Raw genomic sequence first — 14,493 nt, 5'->3', positions numbered from 1 at the left:
GTATTACAACACAGTTCTCCAACACGTTCAAATGGGACATTAACTTGCCAGCTGCCAAGTTCACAGTCTGATGTTGAATTGTGCTAATTTTGGAATATTGTGGTGGTGATTATTACGATGTAGTCACAGTTAGCAGTTTGGGTGCTCCCTCACCATTAGTGCTAACCTGATTGAAGCAGACTGTGCTGTGTGTGTGTATCTGCACACATGGTGGTAGAAACAGCTGGTCAATAGGCTTTGGCTCGTCTCAGCACAAAGGTCATAACCCCTGGGGTCAGATAAAGAGTGCCACACTATAGATCCTTATTAGAAGGCAGTCCATAGAACAAGCACCATCAACCCCCTCTCAAAATACACAGTCTTATGATTATGTGATTGTATTTGCCTACAGAGAGGGGATTTGTACAAACATGAGCATGCTCTCAACTGTATTGCTTAATGTGGACAACACTGCGCATTGGTTGAATACTTGATTGACACATACAGTAGAAGAGAAAAGCACAAAAAACCCATCAAAGATGAAAAAAATACAGCATGAAAACTACAGACAGTAGCTGTTTTTAACACTCAGTTTTACTTTATTACTTCATATGTTATAATTTCTCCACAGTTGGCTGATGGATTAATAACAACACATAGAAAAATATGTGGGACTGGCTGCATCACATATTTTTGACACCACCGCCATTTCTCAACAAATGCTCTCTGCACGTAGATGGGCGATCCATAACTGCCAGTGGACACACACTACTGCCACTGAACCATAATTTTTCCTATTTGCAGTAATCTGGAGATGCTGGTTGTTCTTGTTACAAAATCCTAAATATTAAATCTTTTTCTTGTTGAATGGCAGAGCTATAAATAGTAATAGTGGTAAAAGTGACACTCAAAAGCTGCACTCAAACCAGTGATGGTAGACAGTATGAGATAAAGCTCCAGCTGTCTCATATTGATAAGAGCAAAAGGTCAAAACTGTCTGACATATGTACTTGTTTTTGTGAATCATACAGATAAATATGCTGAGCGTGGTCATCACCTGCATCAGTTCTGCATCAGTTTAGACTTAACCTGCTTTATTAAAAACATATTATGAAAAAGTGTCAAATTAAGAGTACACTACTTCATTATTGGCATTCAAATGACAACGAGACAGCATGTCACAGTGAACAATGTTATTTAATTGTACCAAAATGTGTACATGAAATTTGTTGAATAATATCTACAATTTCTTAGAACTCAGACAAGAAGGCGTCATTATTGAATGAAATTTGCATTTAACTTGTATCATCCGTTTTACTATAGGACACAGTGATTTTCTCTCTTCTTGTTTCAACTCAAGTTTGTATTCCCACGCAGTGAATGTTGGCGTTTCCTTTGTTAAAACAGCAATTTTTAGTGGGGGGACGCCGGAACTGAAACTACCCTTCAGGGGGCGTGGGGGACACCCCGTCAGACCCGCCTTTGACAGTACTAGATGGCCTTCTGATGCAATACCCCAGCGGAGGGTTCAACCCATACGAGCAGGATCAGCAGCGGTTTGCGTTGTTGCTTGGATACGAACGCAAAGGGCGGTGCATTTGGGATCCGTTTCTAAATGAAACTGCCATTACTCAGCGGACATTTTGGCTCTGCGCATTCTGTCTCGACACAGTATGACCTTCTCTGACGTTTGAGCCCGAATGACGCCAGTTTCCTTGACGCTGTTGAAGACGCACCAGACGTGAAAACAGCGCCATTTCTGTCGGCGTCCATGATAGCTATGCGACTGGAACAGATTCCAGAGCTCGAGCTCGGAACAGCAGCGGGAGAGAAATAGCCGCTCCCCTCTCGCTGCTTCTCTTAACTTCAGCCAACGGCAGGTACGTAAACCAGCGACTCACATGGAAGTTTTCTTTTCGCATTGAAATATCCTAGTTCCTACTCTGTATTTCATGCTTAAGCAGCTTACTGCTTTGCCTATATACGACGATATGACGCACAATTTTGAAGGGAAACGTCTGAAAGTCCTCTGTAGGCTACCGGGCAGGCGCTCCTCCTCCCCCTCGGTCACAACAACAAGCGTAGCTAACCTTATGTAATGGTTGTTTCGGTTTTAATAAAAACGCATCTCCGTTTTGTTTTGACTCTGTGCTTGCTATTTTCATGTGCCGTGTTACAGAAAGTTGCTCAAATGTTAGCGTGTTGATATATTTAATAGAGAACTGTCAGGTCTCTGTCACCGTATAGAAACAAGCTCCGTTTACCTGCTCACCACTTCAGTAGCGTTAGTCTTCAGATTTAAAAAAAAGAAGAAACGAACCAAATCAAACAAACACTTCGTTATAATTATGTATGCTAGGTAGTAGTCGCATTAATATTAAAATCCGTCTTATGACCAAAAATGAGAAGCTGTCGGCAGCTAACTTGGCTAACGGCTTATTAGCTAAAGGTCGGTGGTCAAGCTAACCTTGCTGTTTGACTGCAAAATGACTCTTATAGCATAAGTCTGCGCAACGTTAGCTGACGCCACAGCTGTTGGCTAATGCCAGACTAAATGGTATATTGGCATGGTGATGACATTTCTGACTAATACTAAATATTCTTCTAGATTTCCCTGTAGTTGCTTTGCCGCACTCGGTAGCTCAACGGCGTGACGTTAAGTCAGTTAATATTTGCGCTAAGTCACAATAAACCCGCTAAAGCGGCACGCATTTGTTTCTCATGTGGGATAATTTGAGTACTGTTGGATAAAGTTGGTCTGGTGTCGTGCAGTGAAAAGCTAACTGCCGGCCGGAGATGGTGTGCATTTAAGAAACAGCTGTGTTGGAGATACTGGTCAGCCATATTTAGTAGTTTTCGAGCTAGCTAACCTTTCAGCTGCTGTCCATCTGCACTTCTATAAACATTCTTATACATAAAGGTGTCGGCCGCTGGAATCACGTGATGACAAGCTCTAATGCTTCATATCTCGACCTTTTTATGTCGTAACTTATAATATACCACCGCTGAATGACGAGCACTGGAGCCAATCAAATCGCCGCAGCCTCCATTTGCTCTTCACGTCGGTGTCCTAATCCACCGCTGCTATACGAGCCTTCCCCTGCTCACTGCCCGCAGTTACACTCAGCTGTTGGATTTGTCGCTAATACAGAACTTATTGGCGATATTAGTCATGAAACAATGCGGATGTTTTGTGATCGTGATACACAAAAGTAGTCAAACAGGAAGGATTTCTTCATGCCCTGCACTACAAACATGTTTCACTTTGTCTGTCACTTAAATGGCATGCAGACCTGAATAGCATGAGCATTTGAGAATTATGTGAAGGGTCACAGTCGGCTATATTTTGAGGAAATGCAACATTGCTTAAAACAAACCTTTTTATTCTGCTGAAAGAGATTGGGCATACTTGTTAAGATTTTATAGAAACAAAAAAAAAATTAAAGATTTGATTATCTGACACACATGCTACAATTGAACCTATTATAACATTAAATGCTCCTTTGTTTCCTCCATAAAATGCATCTTATATTCAGCTGAAAGGAGCAAACTTGTGTCTTCATGTATTTTTTTTTTATTTTTTTTTTTAAAAAAAGGTCCTGATTCACGCTGCTATGCTCTCTTGCATTCTACATTGAAAATATATGTGAGAAACTTGTTTACTCTGTTTCAGGTTGTGCCGGTGAAGTAAGACGTAGCCACAAAATGGACCCCTCTGACTAAAATGCAAACACGTCTTGTGTTTTGCTCAGAAGCTGAAATCTATCAGCAGCATTAAGCCATGCCTGATGAGTAACATCCCCCCTTTTTGCTCAAAGCAATAAAAAAAAAACAAAAACAAAAAAACATTCTACATGTCTCCCCATGTAGTTTGTACTGCTGGAGTGACAGCCTCCTCTTTCAGATAGGTTAATCGCCTCTGCACCTTTCTCCACCAACCACCCAACAATAAATACCTGTCATAATGTTGCTCTACCCAAGAATGGCCAATACCTGAGGTCCCATGCGTCCAGTGAGCACCGATTCAGACGGTCCTGCTCCTCCTGAGAACCTCTCTTGCCCCTACCCTCTTGTGGGCCCCCTGCCTGCCTCAAAGATGTCTCTGCTTCATTCGCTGGGTCCAGTGCAAAGCTGGCTAGGCCAGGAGCTTGAGAAGTGCGGGATTGATGCCATGATTTACACCCGCTATGTTCTCAGTCTTCTCCTGCATGACAGTTATGATTATGACCTACAAGACCAGGTGAGAATTCAGAAATCTAAATAAATTTTCTTTTACCCTAAAGCAATTATTTTCATTGCTGGTGTAGGAATAAAAATGTCTCATCAGGGGAATAAGTCAGTTTGCCAGGAGAGGTTCACAGTGTGGATTTTCTTTCAACTGGCAATTGTACCACTGATTCAAAAGAGGAATCTTTTGAGTTTTGCTCTTTGCCTTTACATTTTAAAATGCTTTGTGATTGACTTTTCTTGGTTTGTGTGCGAAAGGAAAATGACATCTTCTTGGGATGGGAGAAGGGAACGGGGAAGAAATGGGGCAAGAGCAAGAAGAAGGGAGGGACCGATCTGAGTCTTGAGGAAATGAAGAAGCAAGCCGCTGTGCAATGTCTCCGCTCTGCATCTGATGAAGTAAGCTTTCTTCTACTTGGCTCTTGTAATTCTGCGGTTGTTCAGCTGTTCATTATGACACAACTTAGGCTTTATTTTTAATGATTTTATTTTCTGTGGTTTAAAGTGATGAACTCAAATCACTGTTGCTTTGGAACCTGATAAACCTGTCGGTGACTGTCACTGACTCCATTTTTTTTGGGAAACTTGTGAATGAAAAGCAGTCTGAATACAAGAGACATGGTGGTGCTAATTATGTAAGGAATCTGTTACTGTAGTATTCTTGTCATTTGTTAAGGTGCAGTCATGCAGCTCCTGATTGATTGAATCGCAGTGGATAGACTGTGAATAAAGCTATGTCAGTATGTGAAGCCAAAGCAGTGTAAAATGGAGATCTGTATTGAAAATGCATAGTCACCTTTTTTGCTGGATGGTCACACCTTCTATTAGTCTGCACTAGAAGGGGTATATTACTGTCAGGAGTTAAGTTTCTATTGAACATAAAATAGTGCTATTCTGACTTCTAAATGACCTTCAAAATCAACATAATTTGTGTAAGGGGTTAAGGTATTACACAAGTATAAATTAGATTGCATTTCTATTTTTATGAAGGGGAAAAACAGCAGAAAAAAAATTGCTGGCATTTTAATGTATGGTCAGCTGTAGTAAGGGGTGTGTGCTTCAGCTGAGAATGACACAGTGTAAATAGCTGGAAGGAGAAAGGGGGAAGGATCTGCAAGGCAAGAGGGAGGAGTGTGGAGCTCCTCCCTGGGGACTGGACTCTGCACTCTATTTTTTAACTAGTACACAGTGCACGGAATTGCAGCAGAGTCTGTGGGTTGTCAGCTGACCAGCATTAGCACAATGATGCAAGAGGAAACACAGGGAGGAGAAAACTTTGGTTTCCTTTTAATGAAGTGGTATGGGAAGAAATTTTGTTGTCTGGGAGAATGAACAACAAATATGTGAAACTGTTGAGAAATGGTTGTTTTTATTTGTTTCACGCTCATTGCTCTGACTCCTTGGTTTAAGCTGGCATTTTAAACAAGTTGTTGTTTTTGTTACAGTTACTGTTTTTCACATTCTGTTCAACTGTTGAAGGAAGCAGTGTATTGTAACAGTATATGTAGCAACTGCACATTGTTAAAAACGCGTAAGTCAATTATTTATCGTTAGTGGAGGGGTTTTTTTGGGGGGGGTTTTCTATCATTTTGAAAGCATTTCTGTACCAAAGCTAAATATAGAACAATTGTTTCTGAGCATGCCTGAGCTTTTGTAATTCAGTTGGCTCAAGTTATGTCCATCTTGTGTTTTTCATTCTTTCATTTGGGTAAGAGTAGTAGTGTTAGGAACACTGCAGTCTTATCTAAGGCAGGATTGTGCTTTTTTTGTTTGTTTGTTTTCTCCCATTTTTTGTCACACTTGCATGTTGCATTAAAAATGTTGCCTCTGGTACCCTTGACAGCAAGAACTGCAGTCATTGCTGTGGACAGCTTTTGGCCCACTCTTTGCTTTAATTCAGGCAAATTAGATGGCAATGGTTTTCACCAAGGAACTTTTCAATGGGTGCCATTTTTTTTCCCACTGTCTATTTTTTATTGTCGTGAATGCCGACCATGACTCAGGCAAGTAAGGCCTGCAGTGGGTCTTAGTGTAATTTTTCTAGGCTAGCCACTTTTGGGAAGGTTATACCTTGTTCCATGTAAGAGAGGACTCTAGAGCCTCAAAATTACATCATAATATTCCAAGAAAATGTGTCAAATATTCCAAAAATATTTTGAAATGCGTGGGAAAAATTACTGATCAACATTTTATTGATGCTTGCAGGCAGCAGGATTTATAAGTAAATGAAGAGCATTTCCCATCCTTTTTTTTTCTAGTAACTTATTATCATTTTCTCATTTTTACCTCTTGGCCTTAAAGGCTAATGGGATATCCTTGTCACCCAACCTGGTGGGTAGATGGGAGATTGGTGTGGACACCCAAAAAATCTGAGATTTTCAGTGACCTCAACCTCGGTCAAGTTTTCTGAAAACCAAATGAATGTGATAACTTGAATGAGACACATAGGATTTTGAAATTGATACCGTAGGTGTCAAATTTTTTTTTTAGGATCAATTCAAATCCCAGTGACATTGACCTCAAGGTTAAGGTAATAAGTCAAGTTTTCTAAAAACTTTGTGAATGCGATAACTTGAGAATGTTGGGGATGTTGGATTTTCAATCTACTAAAAATCTGGGATTTTGAATCTCAGTGACCTCTGACTTTGAGGTCAAGGTCATGTTTTCTGAAAATCTTGTGAACTCAATAACAGCAAACCTAGATGTGTGTGCTAGCAGGCTGAGGGGTAGCACTGGCAGTTGCCAGTATTTTTATTTTTTTCTGTAAGTTTTAAGTAGAAGTATTAAAATAACTGCTTAACATTTTTGTTTAGCAATAACGAAAGGAAATCAACCTTGTCAGACGTTTCAACCACCCCTATGTTGCTACCATGCAGCTGCATTAGTAATTTCCATTCAGCATTTGCTCTTCCTGTCCTACAAATTTGAACTAGCGGGTGCTTCAACCACACTTGGTCAAATCATTTGTTTATATTTGGGTCATGCATTTCCAGCTGCTAGCATCCTCTTTCGTAGCCTGGTTGTACAACATGTTTTTATATCACGCAGTGAAATGACTTTGTGTGTCCATCTTCAGTCTTCAGCAGGAGCAATTTATATATATATATATATATATATATATATATATATATATATATATATATATATATAAAAAAACACCCAGCACGCCCCTGCGGGCGGTTTATCCTTCAAGCTCGGGTCCTCTACCAGAGGCCTGGGAGCTTGAGGGTCCTGCGCAGTATCTTAGCTGTTCCCAGGACTGCGCTCTTCTGGACAGGGATCTCCGATGTTGTTCCCGGGATCTGCTGGGATGGGGATAGATAGATAGATAGATAGATAGATAGAGATATATATATATATATATATATATATATATATATATATATATATTTCCCATTCATAGCTGTAGTATCCTGGACAGCATGCATCCAGACAGCTGTGTTTACTCTGTTTGTGGATAATGTCTCTCACCGTGGTTTGCTGGAGTCCCAAAGCCTTGTGACATGATGTAGAGTGTGTTGAGATGTTTTGGTCTACTTTGCCTTGTCAGATGGGTTCTATTTAAGTGATTTCTCAATTTAACAGGAACAGCACTAATTAGGATTCATTTGGCTACGGAACTTGGCTTTCTAAAATATTGTGGTTAATCACAGTTGATTCATAGTTTAACAAACGGGAGCAATTACTATTTTAAAAGAAGGACCGGCAGGGTTGGATGGCATTTTTTTCTTCCATCTGAATGAAATAATTAAAAAGCTATAATTTTTGCATTAATTCTGGTTACTTTATTTAATATTAAAATCTTCTTGTTTTGAACCATGTATGACAAATATTTTTTTTATAAAACAGTTTATATTGTTACTAAACAAGCAAGAAAACTGCAATATCTTGATAAATTTCATTGTTGAGATTTGCTGTCCAAAATTGGGTCGTTGTTGGAATTATTAAGTACAGTATAAAAATATGCATCTCTAATCTTTTTGTCTTTTTCATCTGTGCAGAACTCTGGAATTGAAAGCCTTGTTGAAGAGCTTTGCTCTAAACTGAAGGAGATCCAAAACAAACAGAAAGGTTTGATATCCTGTGTTATCAAATCTATAATCATTTCATTTAAAAACATTAAGTGATTGTTCTAATGTGATGTTTTGGTGTTTAATGTTTTGTGCAGAGGAAAAACAGATTAGAAGGAAATCTGATGGCTCTCAGTCTCCAGAACGTGTTGAGTCCCCCTCTTCAAAGGACCAGGTGGAAATGTAAGCTATATAATGTGGGCGTTTTCATCCAAAGTGTGTGTTTTACTAAAAAATAAAGGTGACCTTTTGCAGTTGTATTTGAATTAAATTGCATGTAACTCCCATTTCCTCATCTCTTATATCTGCAGGTATTATGAAGCCTTTCCTCCTTTGTCAGAGAAATCTGTTTGTCTCCAGGAGATTATGACAGTGTGGAACAAGGCTAAGGCCTGTACGTATTCAAGCTCCTCATCCTCTGCAGCCCCACAAACTAGCACAGACACCTCTTCCCCCAAAGATTGCAACAGTGAAGGCGAGGCTGCAAAGGAGCGAAACCTAGAGGCGTGTGGTACCATCACTACTGTAACCAGCGAGAGAGGCCAGCAACGACGAGGCAAGAAGGAGAAAGAAAACAGATATCACAGTGGTGCAACAGCAGAGGAGAAACCTACTGTCCACTCTAAGAGACAGATGAGACACAGATCTGAGGGCAAATACCGACCAAGATCTTGGTCTTCTGGCTCTAGTGAGGCAGGCTCAAGCTCAAGTGGGAACCAGGGTGACTCAAAGTCATCAAGAAGCAAGGCAGTTAGAATAAGGCACAAGTCCAGGGAGGCTGCAAAGAACAGGAGAACACGCAACAGTGGGCAAGTGAAGCTGCAGGTGAAGGTTCTTGATAAAGAAGAGCGAAGAAACACTGGAGGGAGCAGTAGTGGCACCACCGGTGGCACTGCCAAGCAACCACAGCCTTACAAAAAGGGGAAGAGACCGCTGAAAGAGATTCGTAAAGATCCAGGCTGGGTGGAAGCAAAAGAGTCCGGAATTGAGGCCAGGAACAGAAAAGAATACATGGAGGAGCCACTTTGGTACACTGAGCCCATAACAGAGTATTTCATACCTTTCAGCAGCAGAGAAAGCAAGCTGGAAACAAAATATCGAAGCAAGGTAGATTCTCCCGGTGGCTTTTCCTTGTCAACCAACATGGAGAGGCTGCCGGAGAGAATCCAGGGAATCTACATCGCCAATGAGTACCAGAGAGCATACCTAGCAGCAGGCTCATTTGTGGATGGGCACTTTGTAGAAGGGCCTGGCGAAGCAGACGATGAAGCTGCTGAACTCACTGGGACCTCAAGCTGCCCTCAGCCAGAGGATAGTAGAGATTTAGATGACAAGCATCTGTCTGAATTCACTCACTTCTATGAAGTAGATATTTATCAATCCATATTGGATACTAGTGCCTCAGATTCAATACAAGAGAGTCGGATCTTAAGCATGATTCGACAGAAAAGCAAAGAGCAAAGAGACGTTGAGGCAGAATGTTGTTTAGTGTTAGATGGCCTTGAGCAGCAAGGGAAAAGTGCAATGCAGGAAGCTTCAGGATCTGTTGGATATTTAATGGAGGATCTTGAAAACATGGCGCAAGTTTGGGGATGTTATTCACCATCTACTTCAGAGGATATAGATGGAGAAAGCTTCATAGGAGACTCTCCCATCCGTCTCTCTCCTCTCCTCGATAGTGTTTCATTCACACTGAGCAAACTGTCAGGACATCTGGAGGAGTGCCCCGTTCCTGAAGCCACCAGTGAACAATCCTGCTTCTCTCTTTTCGAGCTGCAGTACGACAGTCCTACTTTTCCTTTTCCATGCGACTCACTCACCGTTGGTCACGAAAACAACACCGATTCTAGTAGCTGTCTCGACCTACATTCAAATAAACAGTCTCGTTTGCTAATATGGACCAAAAATAGTGCCTTTGACGAAACTGAACACTGTTCCAACCTATCAACGCGAACGTGCAGTCCGTGGTCTCATTCGGAGGAGACTCGTTCTGATAATGAGCAAGGAAACGTTCCAGCAGAAGATGTTGCTCAAATTGGCAGTGAAGAGATTAACTGTATAATACCTCCTCTGACTAGTACATATCTCGAGGATGAAATCTTGGATTTTTTGCAAGAAGACTCTGGCCGTAAGTGTGAGGAGGTCAGTGTTAGCACAGCATCCAATCAGACCTTCACCAAAAAATCTAAATTGGAGTCCATTTGTGGTATAGCTTTGGAAGAGGACGAGAGTAAACAGTATAGCACCGGCATGTTTTCGGACAACACAAACCAACAGAGTGATAACTACACCTCAGGGATAATAAAAGACATTTGGACTGCAATTGGAAACAGCAAATCTGTAACGTCACGTCAAAGAGCAGAAAAATCCAGTGAGGGCCTCTTCTCAGAGGAGTCAGGTGGTTACTGCTGCAGCTGTCTGGAGGTGCATGCGAAAGGAGCTCCAATTCAGGGACCTCAGAAAAAAGCAGTGCAGCGGTCAGAATACCACCTGTGGGAAGGCAAGAAAGAAGAGCAGGACTTGGCCAAAAACAAACTCTCCAAGTTAGATGGTGCTGGGGATTACATGACTCCGTCCAAGCCCTGGGACTTGAACTCTGACAAGGAAAGCACGTCGTTCATCCTAGGAGGGGTATATGGAGAGTTGAAGACACTAAGCGGTGATAAGAATTGGGCTGTTGTGCCACCAAGTAATGCCCAAGATAACTTGCTGCAGTGCGCTGCTGTAGCTGCATCTGCTTCAGGCTCAGATATGCTCACCATCACTGGCACTGATGTGTTCATGAACACAAGCAGCTGCTTTGCACCTGGGCACAGGCCCCTGTGGAGGCCACTGGTGTCCTTTGGGCAGAGTGACCAGGCCATTAGAGGAGGTGGCGATGGATTGAATAAGGGATTTTCTTTCATCTTCCATGAAGATTTGCTTGGATCTTATGGAGGCCTGCATAGTGAGGATCAAGGTTTAGAATACCCATTTGCATCCTTCAACTTGAACAGTCCCTTCTCTCAAGTCCTTCATGTTGAGTGTTCCTTTGAGCCTGAGGATATGGCGTCATTCAGTCCAGGGTTCAAGCCAAAATCTATTCTTTGCTCAGACTCTGAGAATGAAGCTTTTCACCCTCGAATATATGGCATCAATCGGACACAGTACAGGGCCATTCGTATTTCCCCCAGGACCCATTTCCGACCAATATCTGCCTCTGAGTTGTCCCCTGGTGGAGCGAGTGATTCTGAGGCTGAGTCTGACAAAGAGGAGACAAGTTTTCCCATCCTAGCACCAGTTGACGTCTTCGATGATCCTCAGGCAGACCTGAAACCTTTGGAGGAGGACGCAGAGTGCGAGGGCCCTTATTATGGAAAGTCAGAACTGGAATCTGGTAAATTCTTACCCAGATTAAAGAAGTCTGGCATGGAGAAGAGTGCTCAGACCTCTCTGGATTCACAGGAGGGCTCCAGTACCCTCCTGCCAATCGCTGAGCAAGAGATTTGCTTAGACTGCAAAACAGCAGCAGCTGTTACCAGTGCAGGTGGACAGACGGACACTTCAGTCACCAAGATTCAAAAAGACGAATCTTCAGGAGAAAAGCGGTTCTGCTCGTGTTCACCAACTGGTCACATTCCCAAGTATGGGATTGCTTACGACTTTATTGGAGATGTGGCAGAGGTAAGTCTTTATTCAAATGATTTCTGATTGTCAATTTCTACACGGTGTTTTGTCATTTGCTGTGAAATCAATCTGTTGGATGAATACGGATTTAAAAACAAACAAACAACTAACTGTGTATTTGTTTTATTTAGTTCTCTCTGTTAAATACAGGTGAACAGGAAGGAACTGGGAACCAGCAAGATGAGTGCTGGTGGCAGAACACAACTTGTTCCCCCCTCTTCCCTGGATCTCAGTGCACAGGTAAAACTTGGAAAACATTAGATCCTTATCTTATTCATGCCATTATTGTGTAGAACACATGAAACAACTTTTTACCTCTCAGCTGTAAAAGTCTGATGGGGTATAGTCATCACCCCGTTGGTTGGGTGGGTTGCGTGGGCTGCTAAGTTTGTGTATAATTGAGAATGAGGCCACGTGGACAAGTTTGAATCTCAATGAACTTGACTTTGAGACAAGTTTTTTGAAGATCTTGTACAGGGGATTTTATTTTTGGGAGATTATTGGAATTAAGTTTTTCTCTCAGCATATAATTGTCTGCTTTACCGAAACTGTAGTTGTTTTCTTTTACAATTTTGCTACTCTGGTATCTAGAGACATTCTGCTTGTAGCATTAGTCTAGTCTAGTTCTAGTTAAGAATCTGACCATTTTTCTTTCTGTCCTTCTCCAGGGAGCAGCAACATTTGAATATTCTACCTGTTGCAGAGAGGAAACCTTTCTTCCTCTCCTTTTGTGACTGGACCTCTCTACCAGCAATGATTCAGGGTCATCTCAGAGCTGGAAAACCTAATTTAGGCTCATTTTTTTTCTGAGACGCCCCTCCAAATCCCACAATGCATAAACCCTGTTGGTTTTCATTTTCTAACTTTAAAAAAGGAGAAAAAAAAAAAAAGGAGAAAAAAAACCTTGTGTAATCAACAATCGGATCAACAAAAATAGGAAAATTAAAAAAAATATGTTCTGTGTTTGAGTGATGCCATGTGCGGATGTGCATTTTTAAGCATTTAGGCATTTTTTTTTTTTTTTGAATTTGTTTGGGTTGATTCTTTTGTACACTGGTCCCTTTTCAAGTCTCACAGTTATCAGGAGGGACAATCTTTTGTTCTATTGTTGTCCATTTTGTTACCACCATTTTTGCTTTTTGAATTAGGTCTCTGGTAGTTGGTGGTCTTTGAATGGTTGTTCGGTATGTTTGTCCAGCCTCACTCCTCCTTTGTAGTTGTGTGAAAACGACTGCTATCGCATCCTCTACTTACAAGATTGTGTTCAGAAAGACGATACAACATTTTTTTTTTTTTTCTTTGAATGACACCATAAGACTTTTAAGAGTTCAGTTTAAAAGTTTAGTTTGTTTGGATGACTTTCTGAATGTGAAGTAGAGAATGTGTGCAGCTTCATTCTGAATCTCTGTTCCCCATGTGAGAGATTTTTTTTTTTTTTTTTTTTTTTTTTTTTTTTGGAATGGTGATAGTCTTTTTAGAATCCAGCAGTAGATATAGTGTGGTTTGTGAGTCGCAAAAATATTAAACAAATGAATAAAAATAAGGAAATCAAATGAGTTTTTTGTTTGGCAAAAAATACTAATAATCTACTTGAAAATGCAATGCTGTAAAAGACACTGGGGGGCAACGTTTGATTTGGGGTAATAACCCATCATGATAAGACATGACTACAGTCTTTGTTTTCTTTTAATGTTTTGTTTTTCTCTCCAGAGACCTGCATTGCAATTGAATGAGATATGTTGTTGTTGTTGGTTTTTTTTTTTTTTGTGTTTGTTTATTTGTTTATTTGGGGTGGGAGGTTGTGTGAGAGAGCGTGTGTGGGTTTTTTTTTTTTGGGGGGGGGGGGGGGGGGTCTCTCTGTTTCTTTTGTAATTTTAATGGTACACACTATTGGTGCTATAAATACGTTCAAAATATTTTGAAGTTGCAGTTTTATTATATGACTCTTGATTTAAAGATGACAAAAATTTTATTTGTTGTCCCTCAGATAACCTATAAGAAAATTAATAGAAAACTTGCCCTTCCTAGTTAATTTGGCTGGATTTTTATTTTAATGAAACCTATCTGTTGTCTTACTCTCCTGTAACAGCAGAAGGAGAAATACTTGCAGGTAGCATGTCTTCATTTTCTATCCATCCTCGGAAAGGCCAAAACTGGTTCTCCCTGCTGCAGCTAAACAGATTGATAGCAGTGTAAGTGGTGGGGCAAATGTTCAATCTAAAAAAAGGCGTAACTACACTAAGGTACAAATGCTTTTTGTTCTCCATATGGGTTTTGTTTTTATTTTATTTTTATCTTTTGGTGTTCACTATATCATGTTGAAATGAAATATTAAGTAATGTGTGTGTGTGTGTGTGTGTGTGTGTTGACATAGAACTTGTGAAACTACTGGTTCAGAATGAGTGGTTGTTGATTTTTTTTTTTTTTTTTTTTTTTTTTTAAATATGTGTATGGTGAGCTTCACCTTCATTAATTTGGCCTAGCTTGAACTAAAACCCTGATCCAATTGGCTACCAATTTGTCGTGGCACATGTGCCTCCCTGTGTGACCT

The 14,493-nt window shown here is 40.7% G+C and overlaps 1 protein-coding gene across 1 annotated transcript; it reads left to right on the top strand.

Annotated features, from left to right (window-relative positions):
- Window positions 1–1,501: 1,501 nt before the first annotated feature.
- On the top strand, window positions 1,502–12,854 carry kiaa0232 (KIAA0232). The gene is made up of 8 exons (XM_080874253.1): window positions 1,502–1,859; window positions 3,653–4,219; window positions 4,465–4,605; window positions 8,208–8,277; window positions 8,375–8,459; window positions 8,588–11,939; window positions 12,074–12,182; window positions 12,611–12,854. The coding sequence occupies exons 2-8, from the start codon at window positions 3,983–3,985 to the stop codon at window positions 12,625–12,627; spliced, it is 4,011 nt and encodes a 1,336-aa protein (XP_080730379.1). The 5' UTR covers window positions 1,502–1,859; window positions 3,653–3,982; the 3' UTR covers window positions 12,628–12,854.
- Window positions 12,855–14,493: the final 1,639 nt, after the last annotated feature.

Source organism: Rhamphochromis sp. 'chilingali' (genome assembly GCF_963969265.1).
Source record: "Rhamphochromis sp. 'chilingali' genome assembly, chromosome: 1".
Classification (NCBI taxonomy): domain Eukaryota; kingdom Metazoa; phylum Chordata; class Actinopteri; order Cichliformes; family Cichlidae; genus Rhamphochromis; species Rhamphochromis sp. 'chilingali'.
This window is presented reverse-complemented; position numbering and strand designations above follow the sequence as displayed.